The sequence below is a fragment of the Calypte anna genome, chromosome 2 (genome assembly GCF_003957555.1).
Source record: "Calypte anna isolate BGI_N300 chromosome 2, bCalAnn1_v1.p, whole genome shotgun sequence".
NCBI classification, from domain to species: domain Eukaryota; kingdom Metazoa; phylum Chordata; class Aves; order Apodiformes; family Trochilidae; genus Calypte; species Calypte anna.
In genome coordinates this window covers 89,572,093-89,592,782 of record NC_044245.1, presented here as the reverse complement: position 1 = coordinate 89,592,782, position 20,690 = coordinate 89,572,093, and the positions used below count along the sequence as shown (strand labels likewise).

Below are 20,690 nucleotides of genomic sequence, written 5' to 3'. Positions count from 1 at the left end.
ACCATTCAGTATTTGCCTCTTAAGCTGTATTCTGAACTCTCTAACGAAGCCTAACATTTAAATTGATAGTACAAAAATTCAAGTTTTTAAGCTGAGGAGGAAAAAAAAATACCTTAGTACTATAGTTCTATCTTTTCTTACACAATCACATTTCTACTAGTAATAAAGCACTTGTTACATTAGAGTGTGTAAAATAAAGACACTTTTACCAGCCTCAACATTAAGACAAGTATCATGAGTTACAAGAAGAATAAAATCAGTCAGTCATGTTTTCTTAGAGAAAAAGCTGTTTAAAGTGGCAATTTAACCTTAAAATATTTTCTGGAAGCAAAAAGGTAGGGATATTTGGGTGGTTTTTTCCTTTTTTTTTTTTCCTTGACAAGAGTCACTCTCAAGTCCAACAAGAGAAAACAAGCAAACAAAAAAAAACATTAGCCCACAATACAGAGGGAAAACTTTGTAGAAGATGGGTGAACACAGAGAACCGAATTATTTTTAAGGATATAACTGACTGTTAATATGGAACAATCCAGATTCAGAGAGAAACCCCTTACTAGGCTGGGCCACAGTGAAACAGAGACATGGATTCCTTAAGCATTGTTTTGGCAATACAAGACCTAATGCACCCAAGGCCATAGGAAGAACACAAGCTATGCTTACTGTCTTACCAATGGTGGTATCAGAAAACTTTATGCTGAAAGAATGACTGAGGAAATGAGAGAGACAAACAAAAACAGACTCACCTGGCTATGCCAAGCAGAACATAGTCTTCACTGCTCATGCATGAGAGCCCACACATGCTATAGCCTCTAACACACTCAGCAACACCTGCCCTTTCCTTTCTCTTCTCTCTCCTTCAAGCCATAACACTGGGCTGGCTTGTGAAATGATGCCCTAAAGAAATCTGAAAGTACCACTTGAAGAAAAAGTCTGCTATCTGCTGTCAGCAGCCACAAGTGAAGAGCTACAGGAGAGGCTGGGAATCTGCCACAACACTTTAAGAACTATTTGTTTGGAGAGCCAAGTATATGCTTTTCTGTGTCTGCATTTATATATATTTATAATTGTATTTACATATTTATAATATGTAAATGTATAACATGTATTCTTATAAAAGAATACCTGTTGCCTGTTATATTAATATATTACAACATTTAATATATTACAACATATAATATGTAACTTATAGAATACAATAGGTATTATTTATACACTTGTGTACACACACGCACACACAAATTTATAAAAAGGCTATCACTAAACCCTGCTAGACCATAGTGTCAATATGAAAAAAAAATCAGATAACTGCATGATCAGCCCTGCCAATTCCATATTTATTTAACACATTATTATTAGAGTAATGCCATGGTTTAAGTTGTGTTGTATAAAATGTAACACTATGTCTAGAAAAAGCAGGTATGTCTTTGGCTCCCAAAACAAATTTAAAACCCACTAAAATTTAGAAGGCTCACAAATAGGATCTCTGATTGCTACACATCTTCATACAGCACTCCAGGCCAAGGCAGAAGGTAACAATCATGCATTTCTCAAATGTTTCAAACTCCCAATAAGCTGCACTACACACCATTATTGTAAAACTACTCAGGATTTCAAAATGTTTCCCTTTTACAAGTCTTCAGACTCAGACACACATTCATCTAGCAGCCAGAAACAACAATGTATTACTGCCCTGTGGTTGGCTGTTCACTGGCCTGACAAAAAAGCTGGCAGGAAAGAACTGGTGACACAAGAATCTGCTCAAGTACAGAAAGTTAAAACTGACAAACCCTAAAAATTAAAAAGGTTTCATATTAATAGCAAGATGAAGTACTGTAACATTAATAAAGTGTCATCTAACCTGAATACTTTTTCTGTATCTTAGATACAAAAAATGAAGTCCCTGTACTTGCCTAATCTTAGCATTTAAACCTGAGCAATCTTCTTAAAAATACAAGATATTCATTATTTATTATACATTACATTCTATCTGTATGCAATTACTCCTTAAAAACTAAAACAAACACATAGCCACAGAAAGTATGACAGGCTACACTAAAGACAATCATCTGGAAAAAGAACTAAGTTAGATAAAAATGGAAAACAAAACAGCTTCCATTTTTAAGGTAAATTACCCTATGCTAAAAGTAAACACAAATTCTTTTTTCTTAAGATTCCATGGTTTTCTTCTACATGTTGTACAAATACCAATAAACTTACCAACCAGAGAAAATATCCCAAGATTGTGCAGAGTCGTCAGAGATTCCATCCAGGAGAAAGGACAGCAGTTTAAAAATCAAATAACTACATTCACTACATTATGAAGTGAACAGAAGACAAACTAATAGTATAGAAAATACATATATGCATATATTTTCCAGAAATACAGGAAATTAAACATGCCATACAATTCAAGTTATAATTTGATTGTCATGACCTGAGGTGAAAGCCCTATAACCCTAATATTTGGACATGGCTGGCAAAGAGCTGTGTGAAAAACTTTTGTATCCTTCAAATCCTTTGAAATCTTCTGTATCCCTTGTTCCATTTGATTTTGCTGGAATACCTAATATATAATACATACCTAATGTTATATAAATAAGACCTTTAAATTTTTGGCTGTTGCTTCTTAAAAAAAATATAAAAATCCAGTGAGCACCGTAAATTGACTTCTGTGCAAAAGCAGTGTATGTGCATGTTGCCACATAGGTTCCACACTGCCATATGGGATGTGGGACTGTTTACTGCACTCTTACAGAAATGGTATTTTCTAAATCACACTTAAAATTCTTAGACTATATGATTTACAAACTTCGTTTTTCTATTTGTACATAGCATTCTTACCTCTTCTTCCTTCAAACACATCATTGATTTCTCTTAACAACAAAGACATGTCACTCAGTTGAGATTCCCAAGCCTCACAAAACACCTCAAGATTTTCTTTTGCAATCTTGCTAGATGGATGTAATGCCAGTGTTTCTGCAGCAGAAATTATCTAGAGAGAGAACAAAAGAAGTTCTTTTGTAAGTCCCAATAAATACTGTTGCACAGGAATTCACAAATGCCTATGGCAGGCAAGTCACAAAATTCCAGGGCTGCTAACGGGTCTGTAGTGTATTCATCTGATATTTGCAGGCCTGTGCATTCTTTTTTACCACTGCCCAACATTAAAGTGTAACTCTTTCTTCAAGCTGCTCCAACAGTTCAACATTAGGTCTCCAAAAAATTAATACAAGAAAATTTTATTTCTCTTCAGAAAAAGTGGCCAGATAAAAACTATGCATACCTGAGGGCCAGTGACCTGAAAAGTATCTTCTGCATGTATGCAAGTTATCTCGAGGGGCTCAGTTCCAGAAACATGTCTCAGCAAGCGACACATCTAAATATTTCCCAGAAAAAGATGCTTTTATTAGTAGTGAGAACAGGTGCACATGCACAAACACAAAGTTGAAGTGTTTCTCAGGAAGAATCTACAATAAAACAGGGATATATCCTGACTTGGAATGTGTAGGAAATCACCAGGAGGAAGTCTTAGTAAATAAATAAAACAGCAATGATTTCATGTATTTATGACTGAATAAGCCTGAAAGTAATCAGAAATCTATGTTACTTGGGAAAATAGTATCAATGGCTTCAACAAAACTGTCTTATTCAGCAGTTGACATCCATGTGGAAAATTCAGGCTGTCATCATCCAGGGGACTTGAATTATCTCTGAGTAAATCAGCAAAGTAATTTAGGCAACACTGCTTCCTTTAACAGTAAGCAAAATTCAAGGGTTTTTTTTGGGGGGGGGTGTTGTTTTTTTGTTTTTGTTTTAATTTTTTTTTATTATAAGCCTAAGAGTGAACTTTGGGATGAGAAGGAACACCAAAGTTTGTTGGGTTTTTTTGATCAAAAGGAGAATTTATAAGACTGAGACAGGACATAGGAAAGTAACTTCACTCTGCATCAGCAGAAATGCTCTAAGGCCTCACATACAAACATTATTTACTCTCAGAAAAAGGGGACATTAAAGAAATAAAAAAACCACAGCACTGATTTGCCAGTCCTGAAGTTCGAGAGTATGCTTTTGCATATTCATATTTTCAAGATGAATCCTCAAGCCCTATATGATACCAGAATTTTTTACAAAGGAAGAAGTAATTAGTTGCCTCTCATAAGTAATGTCTGGCATCCCCATGTTACTAAGATTTGTAATCTTGATCCATATGTCTGCTACTGTGCAATTACTTCTTTTCCATCTCAAACCACAGTTTGTGACAGATTATAGAACTGAAGCAGAACCATGTAGCACACTGTCTTAAATACCTCTTAAAAAAATAAATTAAAATACCTATTTTTCTCTACTGTATTGCCTGAAAAACCTAAGAAAGGAATTGAAATTCCATTTGAGTAGATACCACAATTTGTGCTCTGTAAGGTTCAACTCACAAAAACTTTATAAATGCCTAAAAACATAGTTAAAACTGTACATCCTCCGTATAACAATGTATGCCACACTGCCCTCCTTTGGCTGACACTTTGCACCAAGAACAATACAAAATTCTACACTACACTGGGAAAATAAACTAAACATTACAAAAACCCCAAAGCCTTCCTAAATAAGAGATTAAGACAAATCTGCCCACCCATTTTCCAAGTGCCTTACAGAAATAAAAGCAGCCATGAACTCACCTCAACAAGTTGCTCTTTCTGTTCTGATAGCTTGCAAGTATATTCTGCTACAGCTTCAAGATTTCCCTCTATTCCTGTGATTTTTAATGCTTTGAGAACCATATGATCAGTCTGGTATTTTAGCAGATCTGATGCCAAAGATGTTGCTGCACTGTGGACCTTGAAACAGCATGAAAAAAAATGAGAGTTAAAAAAAACCTGCACCCAATACCAAATAAATAAATTTACAACTGTTGCACATGGAATAAACCTGAGATTGATTTTTCCAAGAAGTAAAAAATATACTGCCATGAAAGCTCATAACCATGCAAGCCTGCATATTATCTGAGGCTTTAATTCTTCAATTACTATTCAAAAGTACAAAGATATTATCTACCACATTCCAAAAAAACCCCAGCCACAATCATATGAGAGAATATGGAGAAAAACAAAAGAGCAGCTGGTAGAATCAGGACATGAAGTTACCACATTGCTGCTTTCTGATAATGCTACAGCTGGGAGAGAAAAAGGCACATGAATCTGTGGGGCAACAAGTTCAGCATAAGCACGGCACAATGGCCACTCTGTTTCTTGTGAACACAATAAACTTAGTGAATCAGACTACAGACACAAAGCATCCGTGTTTATTAATATATTAGACACTAAGTTCCTATGAATATATTGATTTATAGGTGATGCAAAAAAAAACAAAACAAAAAACTTGAATATAATCAGCTTGTGACATGGCCTTAGAAAAGTAAGAAACATCTTTTCTGCAAGGAGATCGAATCCTGAGATGGGTCTTGGAGAAGACATTCCCTATGCTTCCAATAAGCAAGGAGAAACTTCCCCTTGCTCAGAACCATGGAGCTGCTGGAATTGTGCAGCGACTCTGCCCGACAACAGCTATCAGCAACAGCTGCTGCTAGGCCTAGTGATGAGTCACAGAGGCTTGCTTTGTGCCTTATCATCAGCCCCATTTTAAAAACATAGGGAAGAACAAAATAGCAACCTCTTTAGAAACAGAACATTGTTATGCTCGTAAGACTCATAATGAGTCTTGTAATATTACACTCATTTTGCTGGACTGCACTGAATACACAACCAACTTAGCTGTTCAAGAAGAAAGCTATTTTTCAAGCTCTTACAAATGGAATAAACTTGACATTGTGATGTTGGTGGGCCTTGACTCTGTAGAGAAGAGAATATTTACTAGAATGATATGTTGGGATTTTTATTCCACTGGACTCTACCTATTTTTCTCCCATCTTCAGCAGTACTTCCCTGTAGCCTAGAATTAAAGATTTTTTTTGTTTGTTGGCTTTCGTTTTATTGCATGCAAAAAATCTGAATTGTTGCCTCAAACCTATGTGAATATTTTTTAAAAGAATGAAAAAAGCTATGACAACCTGTTATAAACTATTTATATAGCTCTGCTCACGTCATTACAAATTAAAACAAACTACTAATCTCAGAAATCAAGTTGGCTCTGAAGAAAGAGTATCTACAAGGCTACTAATTGAGTAGGAATTGGCAATTCTCATTTATATAAAGGCTACATAGAGATTATCTTTTCATTGAGATTATCTTTACATTGATGTAAAAAAAAATTTACTTCTACTTAATGCTGTCTCTGATCATTAGCAGGAAAATAATCTCAAGGAAGGAAGACACCTTTTGTTTCTTCCATAGAGTGACAGACATGGGAAAGAACTGCTCTTAAAAAGGCTGTCAGAGTTCTGACCACCAAGGCTCTCAAAAACATCCTAATTAGTCACAACACTTAAAATTGCCTTAGTAAAGGTTGTGATTGATGACTGATAGCACCTGAAGTCAGACTGAGAGGACAGTCCTCCTCTGCCATGTACAGAAATATGGGTACTCTGGAAGAAATTCATTTACTACAGAGGGAACAAGGAATATATTACTCTAAATTTACCTCTATGAGTAGCATAAGCCATGCACATTTTAAAAACGCTTTAGTAAGAAAGCTTTAATACTCAGAAAAGCAAGTCATACAGAACTTAGAATTTGTTAGTTTAGAAATCCAAACCCACTTAGTTTGCTCCACAATTTCTAAGTCAGCACGCTACGTTTCCATCTGTGTTGCTTTTAATATGGAGCTACATCACAGGGTACAGGTAACCCATTATTTTGTATTTTATGCCCCCTCAGTTAGCTGGTTTCCAGATGGTACTTCGCTATTATTTTCACCACACAAAAGTAATTAATCTAAGTGTGGTAAATATGTAGTCTTTGTTGCATGACATTTTCATAAATAGAGAACTGTGGGCAGGACAATACAGTAAGATTTACATTATGGATCTGCAAGAAAATACAACATTTCTTCCACATACCAGCCACCTTTGGCTTTATGATCTGTGCAGTAACACAGCTGCATGCTGTTTGACTGGGAACACTTTCTCCTCATTCAGCAGATAGCAGCAATGTTCACAAAAAAGGACTGAGTAACCATTTGAACCTCAAAATGAAGCAGCTGAATGTCATCCTGGAAAAGGTCTGCTCTTGTCCTTTGTCATTTAGTAAGTCAAAGATAAAACTATTAAGCAAAGTGTAAAAATTATGTATCCTCCACTTTCTGGGGCCCAGCACACTGCCTGACAGCAGAAGCCCAAAGCACTCAGCTGCTACTGAAACAGATTCAAAGCACAAAACCTTCAGGACAGCTGCAAGAATTGTAAGTTGTTCATTTTGCATCTATTTAAAAATATACAGCATGATTCTTTTGAGCACTTGAGGTTTTCCAACTACAGCAGCTGAGAGCTGAGACTGAGGAAGTTCATCATACTTCTCTAACATCTTTGCACAGCTCTATAGCCTAATATAGAAACTCACTCTCATTAGTCTTTATTCTCAGATCTGTTTAAAGGAACAGTAGTATGAAGAAGTTGAAAAGGTCTCTGAACAATCTGCAAACATTGAGGGGCCAGAAACCAGTAATTCTGTATTTGGCCCAAATCTGTAAAACAGACAAGAGATCAATGCTATCTATTAAAAAGGGGTAGAAGGGAGGGTGGTCCTGATCAGCAAGTGAAGTCCATTTCATGTACCAAATCATGCAACTATCTTCTGTATGTGTAGGATGACACCAGCACATTTGCATTTAGGAAAAGAATGACTTACAACAACATGTACACTGCCACCAATGTATAGAAAAATACCTGATCATAAGGCACTGTCATAACATATTTCTGCTACACAAATCGATAGAACAGGTTAAGTGTAAACAAATAGCATATATAATTTCTTAATTTAGGCACACATTAACAAGAAAAAGTATTTAAAACAGTGATGTATGTATCCCCAAGAAAAATTTAGCCTGCACATTTAAAGTAATGATTATACACATAGCACATTATTTCTTAATTTTTTTTTTTTTTTAGTTGTTGTAAAAGTCAGCCTTCAGACTTCTAACCCAACAGACTTCTAATCAGTTCTAAGCAAGGACACAGAAGATGACCACATACTAGCTCCCTAATTCTTATTTAGCTACCTTTATCTAAAAACAGATACTATCCTTTCTGGCTACAAGATCCTATTTTACAATTCCACACATAGCAAGTTAAGACATTAAAGCTTTTGTTCACCTTATGCTTGCTTAAACTAGACTTACCTCTCTTTTAAGTTCATTCATGCACTGGCATGTTTTTAATATGGCTACTTCCAAGTCTTCCATGAGATCCTTTGTCTTCTGGTTTTGCTACAAGGCAAAGAAAGCAACATTACACAAAAACCCTGCAAATCCCACCTTCATATCATGTGTCATTACTTCAAGTTGCTCTAGAGGCAGTCTCTTCTTTCTAAAGGTAATATTTTCATTTGCAAATCCTGGGCATTTTTACTTGAAAAAGTATTGTATTGAAACATTTATGACCGAATCAAATCTAAAAATAATAGTGATGCAAACTAATTGACTGTTTCTGCTCAATGACAACTTATTCCTGAATGTCACTAAGCTTCTTTTCAATAAAATGGTTTACTTAGGCTTTACAACTTCCAAAAATCTTCTGTCTAACATTCAAAGGAAGAATACCATTTTATATTTAAGAAAAAAAAAAAAAAAGCCTTAAACAACCTTTTAAATAAAGCTGTACCTAAACATACCAGAAGTACAGCAGCTAGTAACATTTTGCTGAGCTAGCTTCAAGACAGAGCTCCCACTTCTGCAGATAGCCCTTGTCTGTGGAACGACCCAGGTCAAAAGACATACATAGGGAAAGAGTTAGCAGCACTGATTTGTATTTTCCTCCAAAATATACTGGAAGCCAGTTATCCTAGCTTTTAGTCTCTCAGGAGTCTAAATTAACATTTATAGACACCCACACCCTCTCCATTTTATTTAAAGAAACAAAACAACATCCAAGGCAGTAGGATCACTTTTTCAAGTATTCTTATCTATGTCTCAAAACTATCTGTCCCTCAAATTTAATTCTTTCCTTTAAGTAATTTGTGCAGAAATGTAAAATTGCAAAATGTCTCTTGTGGTAGAAGTGAATTGTTTTACACTGTCCTTTTATTGCTTTTATTATTTAATGTGAACAGTTTTGCTTCTTCCATGTGCAACTGGGTTTTTTTCTTATTTTTTGTTTGTTTGGTTTGGTTTTTGTTGGCTTTTTTTAAAAACACAAGTGAAATGATTGTCTAGCTAAAATAAGGTTACAGGAAAACCTAAAATGGGGACAGTAGCTTGCAATCTTATGAGCTGAAAGATGAACAGGAAGGATTTCAGAAAACATTAAACACTTAAAAACATCATTAGACTATCTGTTGTACTGTGTTTTAATTACCATACAATAATATAAAAAAGAGCAGATGAGTAATGTCAGTCTAATTTAGACTTGACCTAAGTTACAAGACTTGTATTTTTAAAATAACAGTCTTCACTGAAGACTCACAATTACTCAGTTTGCTAAAATGAAGTACAGTGATTGGAAATGGAAATTATTGGTCAGTCCAAGAGCTCTACATATCCCCTAGCTCATGCATTCCCTAAGCATGACAACATTTCTTTTTTTTAAAAAATCAATAATCCCACATATTAAGTCCCTTAGGAAATATTCACTACCCAATGAAGCTGCTGAGCTGAAACTCAAAAGCCACCTCAGTAAGTTGATGCTGTTTTATCATCTTTCTTGATCTTCAGCCACAGCTATGCTGGGTTATTTATTAATGAAGATACTTAATGCATAAGCACATATGTGCACACTCAAGTATTTTCACAGCTCATATATATGCATAGGCTTCTACTAGCCTCTCATTCCTATCACTTGAAATGCAGCATGTAAATTTGCTAGAGGTGATCAGTTTTCTACCAGTAACAGAGCTTAGAAATACCCAAGCATATTGGTTTTGGGCTGGGAAAGAATTATTCTTCTTCATAGTATCTAGTAGGGGGCTGTTTTGAATTTGTGATAAAAACTGTGTTAATATGGGGATGTTTTAGCTACTGTTAGCTACTGCTGAGCTGTGCTTACACAGCTGCTTACCAGGGCTAACCAGCAAGCTAAAACCATTTTACTTTCTTATCACTGTGGCATTCCATGCAATTAATAATCCATGTGTGACTTCTTTGAAATAACAACAGTCTATTATCAGTAAGATTTATATGTTCTTCAAACTGCACTACATTAAGAACACCTGACTACAGCATCTGATTCAAGGAGAAAAAAAGGGAACAGAAATGCTTTCACATTAAGTATCCTATACGAGTACACATCTGCCATATTTCATCATGTTGATAAGAATTTGTGTTATATATTTCCCCAGGAACGATACTGAAAGCAGCTGCCTTTTCCATCTCTTTTTTTCCTCCTCCTTTTGCATGTATTTTCTATCATCTTCAAGGAACAAGGTAAGACAAATGAGAGAGGGAGGCTTAATGTTCTACTTCTCAAAAAAAGAAATTTACCATCATTGAAATCTCACATAAAGGACAAGCCAAAAATTCTCTTTAAGGCTTGTTGTCTCTTTCCTCTCTCTCCTCTATCCACAAGATTAAAAACACACCTTATTTCTTTTTACAGTTTTTCCCTTTTTTTAAGCACTTGCAGTATTCTGTTGAAAACAAGGAACAGAAACTGTGGTCATTTTCATGAGATCAAGATAAATTAAATCTCTGAACTATTCAACCAAAAAACCTAACTATTTAAGACTGTGCAATAACACTTAGATTTGCCTTACTGTTTCCAGCTACAGCTTTATCAGATGCAGGCTAGCACCACTAGTAGCCTAATTTAGCCATCAAAGAATCAATGAAGCAATATTGCTATGGCAAGGGGAGGATAGAAAATACTGAAGATGCAGAAGCACAGAACAAACCCTGGCTTCCTTGATCAGCTCTCACTGTGAGGAATATACAGTTCTCTCTTCCTAGACCAGAAGAAACACTGCATTACAAATTTCTTTCCAAAGTAGAGGTGAAAAGATTTACTTTGCTAAAAAGCTCTTACAGCTTGCATCCACACTGAAACCAGCTGTTCTAGTTCCATTTTAGCCTGTTTAGACAGCTCCAAAATGTGTTCTCTGTGCTCATGACTGGTATAGGCTGAGTCTGTGAAATCCTCCGTATGTTCCAGGATAACTTCCAGCATTGTTGAAAGGTTCTCTTTTGAGAGAAAATAAAGATTCTCCCGAAGACCCTCCACCTTATTCTGAAAAAGAAACGGAACAGTTCCTTGAGAATTTATCTGGTTTTATAGTTGTGACGCAAAAGCAGATGCATCATTGTACAGTTTATTTTTGTTCTCAGTGCTTTTTTTTTTTTTAATTCATCGCTTGCTTTCAAAGTAACCCAACATTTTGCTAGTATCCAGACATCTGGATAGTTTAGGCTTAGGAATTACTTTTGTAATGTAATAATACCATCAGCAAAGTACTTGCTACTCCTCAGAAGTAACAGCCAATACATTATTGTTCTCCCATTATCAATAAAAGGGTTTTAAGTTTAGTTACAGTTTCAGAAATTAATTTTGTATTCAAAAGTTTTTCAACATCATACTCAACATTTGAGTATTTTTCTAAAAATTTACATGTAACAAATTGAGTAACTTGAGGCACTGTGCAAAAATTTCAAACAAATTTTATGGGAGATATTAAACAAATAGATCAGTTTTTTTCAAAAGACAAGACACGGCTATCCATTAACAATTCTTAACTGAGCATGAAACAAAAGAGCCCCTTATCAGGAAAAAAGACTGACTTACAACATAGAATTTCAATTCACAACATTTCATTTGAATGACAGTCTGCTCTTTTAAATGCTTGGAGGAATATTTTTGTGCATGGGGTTAAAAATACTACCAATTATGAAGCAAGAATTCTTCAATCTTAGCTATTTTAGTGAGGTCTGATTCTATACTGATACTTAAGTTTTATTCACTGTTCAAGACCTCACCTCAACAAAATGAGGGTTCTGAATGAATTCTGATCCAGAAGAAGATGGCAAGTATCAGATGGTGTATTTTGGCAATGATAATGAAACTTTAACCACCTTTTGTCAGATTCTTTTATGTTTTGAGACAGCTATTTAAGTTACACTACTTGGAAGATGCAGCTCCACCATTTGGAATTTAATTTTATTAAATTTAAATAAAATTAATTCTAGTTTTGAGGTAACTTACTAGGCTGTAAGAAAACAATACCATTTCTATTCTTACCTTGAATTCTTTGATGCCAGAATATATGCTGATGGGTGCCATTTCATTTTCTCCATTTGGTCTAGAATCAGTTACAATTTCTATTACCTGTTCCAAAGCTAATCTCATCCGATGAAAAACTCCATCTTTGTTTATACGAGCAGATTCACAGTCTGGATGCCTTAAACAAGTCTTTTAAAGGAAGTAAAGAAAGTATTATGACAGAGTGCACATGCACTAGACCAAAATAAATGCTGCCTGCTAAAGCAAGTCTAAACAATGTATCAGAATACAATAAATTCTTTCTGTCGAACTGCTACTGTGTTAAGTAGAACTCATAACATTACTCAGAACAAGGATTTTCCTCTACTTATTCATTACTCATGGAATGGTTTGGGTTGAAAGGGACCTTAAAGATCATCTAGCTCCACCCCCCTGCATGAGCAGAAGCACCTTTCATTAGACCAGGCTGCTCAAGACCCATCCAACCTGGCCTTGAACACTTCCAGGGAGGGGGCAGCCACAGCTTCCTTGGGCAACCTGTGTCAATGTCTCACCACCCTCAATTTCTTCCTGATGTCTAATCTAAATCACCCCTCTTCAGATCTGAAGAGTCATGTACTCTTTTTCATGCAGTTTAAAGTGGGGCTGAGAAAGAAAAGTTAGCTATCCTGCCAGATGACATACTCCATGGTTTATCCAAGCTGTGTAAGAGTGTGAATACTCACCTTTGAAGCAGTCAAGAGCATCATGGTGCACTTCTCAAGAACAGCCCTAGATGCTGCCATTCTAGCCTTTTTCTTCTCATCCTTCAAATCCTAAACGTCAAAAGAAAATATGACCTGAATATGACACAGTAGATAAAATGTTAAAATGTTAAAATGCCTGTGAGACTAGAAAAAGGTAACACTCTTGCAGACAGACGGGTTGTGAGAAAACTTCATGTCTGACAACTGCTATTTTCAGCCAAAGTCGTGATCTAGAACTTTATTTTCAGACAGATTTTAATGAATGTGCTTATTCTGGGATCTCTTCAAATACAGATCTCAGCAATATGGAGCATGTTATGTACACTGTCATTAGTTCTGCTAGTTTTGTAATACAGCATTGTTCATAAAACAGGAAAACGAGGGTAAAAAATATACCTGATTTTAAAAATTGTCTGAAATGGAGGAGCGGGGTTAGGCAGAGACATAAACCAACAAATTTTCACTGTACTGCAAATGAAGAAACGTGAAGTATTTTGCCTACTTGAGTGTTTTATTTACCACATATCAGTACTGTAAAAAGTTGTAACAGGCTAAAAAGATTAGAGAGGCCTTGTAGAAAGGCCTTGAGTAGAGGAACTTTTCAATAACTCTCCAGAGAGAAGGATTTATATGCCAAATTGAACCACACTCCCAGCAAAGTTCAGCAAAAGGGAGAAGTTAAGAATCTAAACCGGGATTGGAGCAGGAGACCTTCCATCAAATCTGAAAACCAGAAATCATTGAGAATAAAATCATTTGCTAGTAACGCAAGGAAGTTCTTCACAAGGAAGAACAGCTATGTGCATTTCAGGGGAAAACGCAGTTCATTTCCAAGCAAATATTTCCTTGAATTACATGTAGCTTTTCCAGAACTAACTCTTTGATACTGAGAAGATAACTTTGCAGACTTGGAACAAATCAATTGTAGAAGCAGCAGGGTATGCTATTATTAGCAAAACTCTCCCATCTTTTACCTGAAGGATGCTCCATCATGTCACAAAAAACTACTGCATGAAGATGGCCAAATGTTTATAGAAACTGAATTTTCAACTTTGCTGGATATTGGGGACGCTGTATTATCTGTATCAGACCCTGACCCATTTCTGAATAAGAAAATTTTATTACCAAGGAGAAGCAACTAGCACTCTCAGCAGAAGTCTTAAGCCTCAGCAAACCTTGTATTTACATGAAAGCAGCAGCAAAATCTTCCTGCATTAATGAAAGGCTTTGAAAGAGTCGTTGCATGTGAGACAAAAAAATCTCACGCCAACATAAGGAGGTTTTGACTTAAGCCTAGAAAACTTTCTAAAATAAAAAATTTTGAAAACACACAAAACACCCCAAAAAAAGAGAGTGCTCTATTAGGATCTAAAGATTTAATGTTTGGAGTTTTCCAAAATAATTACTCTGCTTTCAAATCTCTTCACTATGTGCAAACACCAAATGCTTCTGTCAAATAACAGTGGACACATTTTCTACCAGAGGTATAAGGCAGGAAAGTTAGAGCCAAAAGACAGCAATTGAAGCCAAAGAGCATCTCAAATAACACACACCCAGGCTTCTGGAAGATAAGCAGCTCAAACACTGCAGCGACATTTCTCATGCTCAGCTTTAAAATCAAAAGGTGTCCTTTGAGTAGAGCAAGGAAAAGTTACACTTCAGAGATAGGACACCAGCAACCGGGTTTTTTTGTACTGGTTAATCATACCAGAAGAACCCAAATTTCCCAAGGAATCAGATGAAAATTATACCTTACATCTCTCACAGCTTTTTATTAATACTCACATTTTGCCGATCTCCAGTTAAATGGGCAAACTCTACCATTTCATTTCCAAACTGGCTAAATATTTGTACAAACTCCTGGAAACTACTGACTTTTTCTAGTTGTTCCATTGTTGCGAGAACCTGGAAGATACAGGGAAATACTGTATATTACCAAGATACTAAACAGAAAATATTAGTACTAAACTGGGAATATTCTTTTCAGACACTTGTAAATTGTCTCATTTTCCTCACTATTTCTGATACTGAGAGTAAAAGTATTACAGGATTCAGTTTCTATAATAAGGAAAAATGTTACTGTCATACTAAATTTTAAAACTTTAATACTTGAAATCATTCAACAGATTTTATCTCTATGTTGTAACGCTCCAAGTTCAGTCTTGGATGTGTAATTTTCAAGGTCTAAAACTACAGCTGCACAGTCAAACAAATGTTTTAATGGCTGCATACATTAAAAAAAACACTAAAAAACAAAACCACTGCATTACCCAAAACAGAAGTTAGAAATTAGTTTATAAATAGTTCCACACTTTTCATAACAACCCTAACTCTGTAGATTTTTATTACCTCTATACAAACAGAAAAACTAAATGAACACAAATGGTATCAAGCATTCACACAAGATGCATAAAAGCACATGAAATCAGCATTTTTAAATTCAGCAAAAATTATATAGTTTATAAATTACTGAAGCTATCCTGCTGAAATCACTACAATATGGTTTACAACTAAGATTAACACTAAGGTTCTTCAGGTTAGAGGTACAGTTGCTAATCCCAAAGTAACCTTTCAAATCCACTACATCTTTTCTGAAGAGAGACAGGCAAAGCAGTTACTGAGTTTCAGACTGAAGATAAAGACACCCCATGAAAATCTGATGAACTGTACATGGAAAAGAGAAAAATGTCAACTTGTTTTTCCTTTACTATGCCAAAAGTCTCTTCCTCCAACTGAAAAAAATTAGTCTATATACCTAATTATAACAAACTACTCCTTCCCTGCAACCCTAAAAGCCCTCCTGGAAGCACCCATTCTTTTGTAGTAGAGCAGCTCCTCAATCTCATGATCTAGGTAAAGCAAATGCTGTGAGTACAGTGGAACTGACTGCTTTACCATGCAACACTAGACCACGGTACTGGTCTGAGTATATGATGGTACACAACCAGTTCCACAAAGGCTGCAATAACAGGAACTTCTGTGATTCAGGTGTTGATGCATGTGCAAGGCTGGGATATAAAGGAGATAGAAGAAAGCTGCACAAAGATGTGAAAACAGCAGTACAAGAGTGAAAGAAATAGGGAACCACAGCATTGGGAAAGTGATGGTGTAGAAAAGTGGAGAAATGAGAAAACTTAAGGTTCAACCTTTTCTGGATAAAAAAATAATAGTAATTACACTCAATCATCCTTGGATTAAGCAAGTACAATACTTCAAGAGTATGGTATTGGTTGTAAGCAACTCTGCTACAGTTATCCTAGAGCAAGTGTTTCTCTCATGAAAAATCTCTTGTCCATTAAAAATTTCAGTGATAGTATACACATTTCCACTACAGCTCACAATTCTAGACATTCCAAGCAGAGCTGACGTTCCAAGAAACTACATATAGGCACAAGCCACACAGATAGCTCTACATTTGCCTAATGGTTATTTAAGAAGCTGTTAAAAGGCAAAATACCTACGGATGTCTTTGTAATTTTTATTTTTAAACTTTGTTCAACATATAACATACAGATAGTAATTAAAATGTGAATCTTAAAGTACAAGGTTGAAAATATGTATTGAAAAAGACTAAGTCCCTACCGATATATATAAACTAGAACTTGGTATTCCCCAGCTACTGCTGCACTTTGAATGTCACTTCTCAGACAGCAGTTGTCAGCTGACATCACTTCAGGGCACATCCCTATTTTGATCCAATACACACAGTGCAGCAACACGCCCATTATCTGTCACTTCCCTCTTCATTGTTCCAGCACTCCTAACCTGACTGATAACAGTAAGTGGAGCAAGATGTTAAGCTCACTGAGGCAGTAACTAAATCTGATGGACAGTGAAACAATTTTTATAAGGTAGGAAGATGTGAGCAAGGGACTTATGCAACACACAATCTAAGAACACAGGGATAGTATAGACGGTGCAGCAGACACAGGAGCAGCAATAGGGTAACTGAGACCATCACCCAGAGGTTGGGTTCTGGAGTAGATCACCATTCCAGAAGATGTCAACCACCTCAGCTTATGGGATTGCATCAACCACTAAACTATTTTTTTGTCCTTTGCCCTTGGTTGACTTAACCAGGTGTATTCATGAGAAAGATTACAATGACTGTGAAAATTAAGGCATTCTGAACAAAGAAAGCAGCAAGGGAACTGGCATTAAAAGTTTAGCTCTCTAAGATGAAAATGCAGCCGAGATCATCTGGAACAGTGACCCTCCCCAAAAAGCCACAATCTGCTCCAGTTGTCTGTACTGATGGTCCTGCTCCTGCCTTTCCATTCTCTACATCATATTATACTACAGGGTTTCTGAGAACTGTTGTCCCTATCTCTCCATTACAATATTTCTCATAGAAAGAGCTCATCATACCAGTATCTGACATTTTTTGTGAGTGTAGTCTATAAATACCATGGTATGCCTGTATAAAGCACTGTAATTTATTTAAATCCTAGAGATGTAAATTACTCTATTGGTACCAAAAGCAGAAGGTGACATTCTCATGCACGCATAGTCTATGTGTAGAAAAGAAAATACAGCAAAACCCAAAGGACCACAAAGCTCAGTGTGACTACGGCGGAGTCAGACACACTTACTCTGGAAAATGAGGCTTCATTTTAGATACCTTAAAATTTAAACCTTGTACCTATGCTTACCATATTCATATCCGTGCATATATGACAATAATTTCATATATACATATATGGCAATAATTTTTTATATATTTAAAACTACCATAAAACATTCTTGGCTCCTAGAAGTATATATCCCTCCTTATCCCTTCACAATACAAGCATTTGCACAGGTATTCTGTAGACTAACTCTGTGTTAACATCAGCCACTTTTGGAAAGGTTATATTATTTCAGATCACTGCATGGCTGCAGACAAGAGCAGAAGAATAACTCACAAAAAGCAGTGAAAGGTATGAAATGCACCATATTCTGGCCTCCAGGGCGAGAGAAGACCAAAGCTGCAAGTAACTTCAGCAAACTCATAAAACACATGCCACCATCACCAACCACTGGGAGAAGTACAAAGACAGAAAAATGGATGCTCCTAAGTCTAAAGCCAGGCTGAATCAGGTATTGTTGTAGTTTTTGAATCCTGGATTCAAGCAAGTGACTTAGGATCTTGAAGCTGCAAAAAAGAGACTAGCATGTCTGAAAAGCAGACTGGAATAAAGGAACAGAGATAGTATGAGGAGTCAAAAGAAGAAAGAGGCTCTCACCGTGAATACAAGCTGAAAATTAATGGAAAAACCCAGGCTCTCATTTATCAAACATGAGTTTTTTCTATTTCTGATTTACCAGAACAGAGGAAAAGAAAAAAAAACCAAAACCAAATGAAGAATATCCTACAGTCAATACAGTGTAGTACATGATGTAGATTACGAGGCTAAATGAGCCTTCATACATTATTTAAAGCAACTAAGTTGTTTCTAGCTAAATTTCAAGACATCAGTTAAACTGCACAGAAATTTTCATCTGTAAGCCTCACTTCACTAGCACAACTTTTACCAGCATTCCTCACAGCTTTTTGCCTTCAACACATTTATAATGCTTTCCTTGTCTTGATCCTGACAGCACAAACATCCAGTACTCAGCAAGTAGAAGCTTTTATTGGCTGTTTTACTGACAGAAACGCTTTTTACCTTGCAGCAAACTTAAATAAGCAGTAATATGCCATCTTCTCCAGCATGCTAAATCAATAGTACAATACAGGTCACATAAGATGTAGTCACTGAAAACTGTTATTTTATTCCTCCTGATTTACAGCCATCTGGTAGGTGAACATATTTTAAGACATCCATTTTTATCTATTTACTTTGCACTTCCCTCCAGAGATAATAAAAATTCCACTTCATTTAGCACCGCTCTTTTGCACTGACTGCAGGTAATAATTAAAGAAAACAAAAAAGAAGCCATAAATACCTTATTTCTGGAAGTTATTATTTGCTTTATAACAATTCTGTCTGCTAACACCAGCACTTTTGTGACAGAAGAAAGTAGTAATCTTGCAGCTTTTACCACACCAGTTTTGTCTGTAAAGATTGTTATGTGGCTATCAGATTCTGGATGATCCAAGCTTGCCACGTCTGTAAGCTGTGCAATTGTTTCACCTAGAGACATAAAAAAACCAATTAGTATTTCATACGTACAAAGAAGATGCTGGGCCATTAAGCACTCGTAACTTTCACCATTGTGACACAAAACATCAATTTCAGAGCTACCTAGTCTCCTATTTCACTTCCTTGTACTGACTGTTGGTGGCACCCTCACCATATTTAAATCTGTCCTATTATTCAGCACTGCCTCATTTTTCCATCTGTAACGTACACTTATTTTCATACAGTATTTCTACAGATACTTGAGGTGGAGGAAGGGGGGATCTGGGAAATATGGAGGAAGAAAATATTAATGGGAGGCCTTCCCAGTTTCAATAGCAAAATTCGTATTACTGTACAAGCCTGCAGCACCAACCCACTGAAGAAGTCGGATGCAGTAAGCAAGGAATAACTACAAATTCCCCTCTACTCTTCAAATTTAAGTTCATATTAACATAATTTATAAATTTCCTATTCCTACAGAAGTCTCCATGCATGAAAAATAAAGCAATTCCAAACAGTAACATTGGAACTTATTGGAATGATGCACTATAGTGAGGCTACTGCGCTTTATGTTCAAAGGAGGACCACCAGTGTACTGCCAGAGACAGGAGCAAAAAAAGGCAAGGAAGTGATGAATTTCATTTCATAAGCATCTTCTTAGTTAACTGCCATTTAATATTATAATAGTTAAATAGTACTATTTAACCACTTTTATTTTTCATGCAGTTAAAAATTCTTCAATACAGTGAAGCCAATGAATCTCCTCGTCTGATAAAAATCAGAGGCCCCTAAATCAAATTAAATCTTCAGGAGTACTTTAGGTTATAGTACAATAAGAGAGGAATGGCACAGAGCAGCTTTTTATTCCACAACTGCAGAGTGACTTGCTGGGAAACAGGACTCAGGGAAGCTCTGAGACATGCTTTTTGTTAGCATACAAGACAACATGAAAAACCCACAACCAACCTCCAGATCATCCCTGAATATAATATCCAGGACATTTGATTGAGTCCCCTATGACTCATCTTCAAAATTCCCTTGAATAACCAAGGTAATTCATCTAAGCAGACAAGATGCACCAAGAGCCTGATAAAGCCTGATAGGCTTTGAACAAATGACCTGAAGGTGAATTATTACTCCAGAAATGCCACACACAAACACTATGCAACAAGGAAGGCCTGAAAGTTCTCCTAGCCACGGAGCTCCAGCTTTGAAAGCCTGAGAGTCCTTAAAACCACAGCGCTCCATAATTCATAGTGGTTTAAGTATAGATTTCTCTCTTCTGGTTGTTATCCCTTGAGCTCCAAAGTTGCCTGATCAGGTATTGCCCTATGGCAAGGAACTTCCAGTACTTCTGCTAGGACCAGACCAGGTCATAACAGCAACACTATAAATAATCAGAGTGTCATCAGAGGGTCTCTCTATTTTAAGTATGCCAATATGAATAAACAAACTACACTCCAAGATGGTGAATTCCATAGCTGAAGGTACTGAAAATTCCACTACTACACTGTCATGGTAAATACAGGC

The 20,690-nt window shown here is 36.2% G+C and overlaps 1 protein-coding gene across 1 annotated transcript in view; it reads right to left on the bottom strand.

Moving 5' to 3' along the window:
* Window positions 1-20,690, bottom strand: part of CTNNAL1 (catenin alpha like 1) — a 52,269-nt gene that overhangs the window by 11,343 nt on the left and 20,236 nt on the right. Inside the window, exons 3-11 of the mRNA XM_030445668.1 lie at window positions 18,985-19,172; window positions 14,842-14,961; window positions 13,036-13,125; window positions 12,329-12,499; window positions 11,123-11,323; window positions 8,287-8,373; window positions 4,674-4,832; window positions 3,284-3,376; window positions 2,842-2,992 (exon numbers count right to left, since the gene is read on the bottom strand). Of these exons, the coding sequence (XP_030301528.1) occupies window positions 2,842-2,992; window positions 3,284-3,376; window positions 4,674-4,832; window positions 8,287-8,373; window positions 11,123-11,323; window positions 12,329-12,499; window positions 13,036-13,125; window positions 14,842-14,961; window positions 18,985-19,172 (1,260 nt within the window). The remainder of the gene's footprint in view (window positions 1-2,841; window positions 2,993-3,283; window positions 3,377-4,673; window positions 4,833-8,286; window positions 8,374-11,122; window positions 11,324-12,328; window positions 12,500-13,035; window positions 13,126-14,841; window positions 14,962-18,984; window positions 19,173-20,690) is intronic.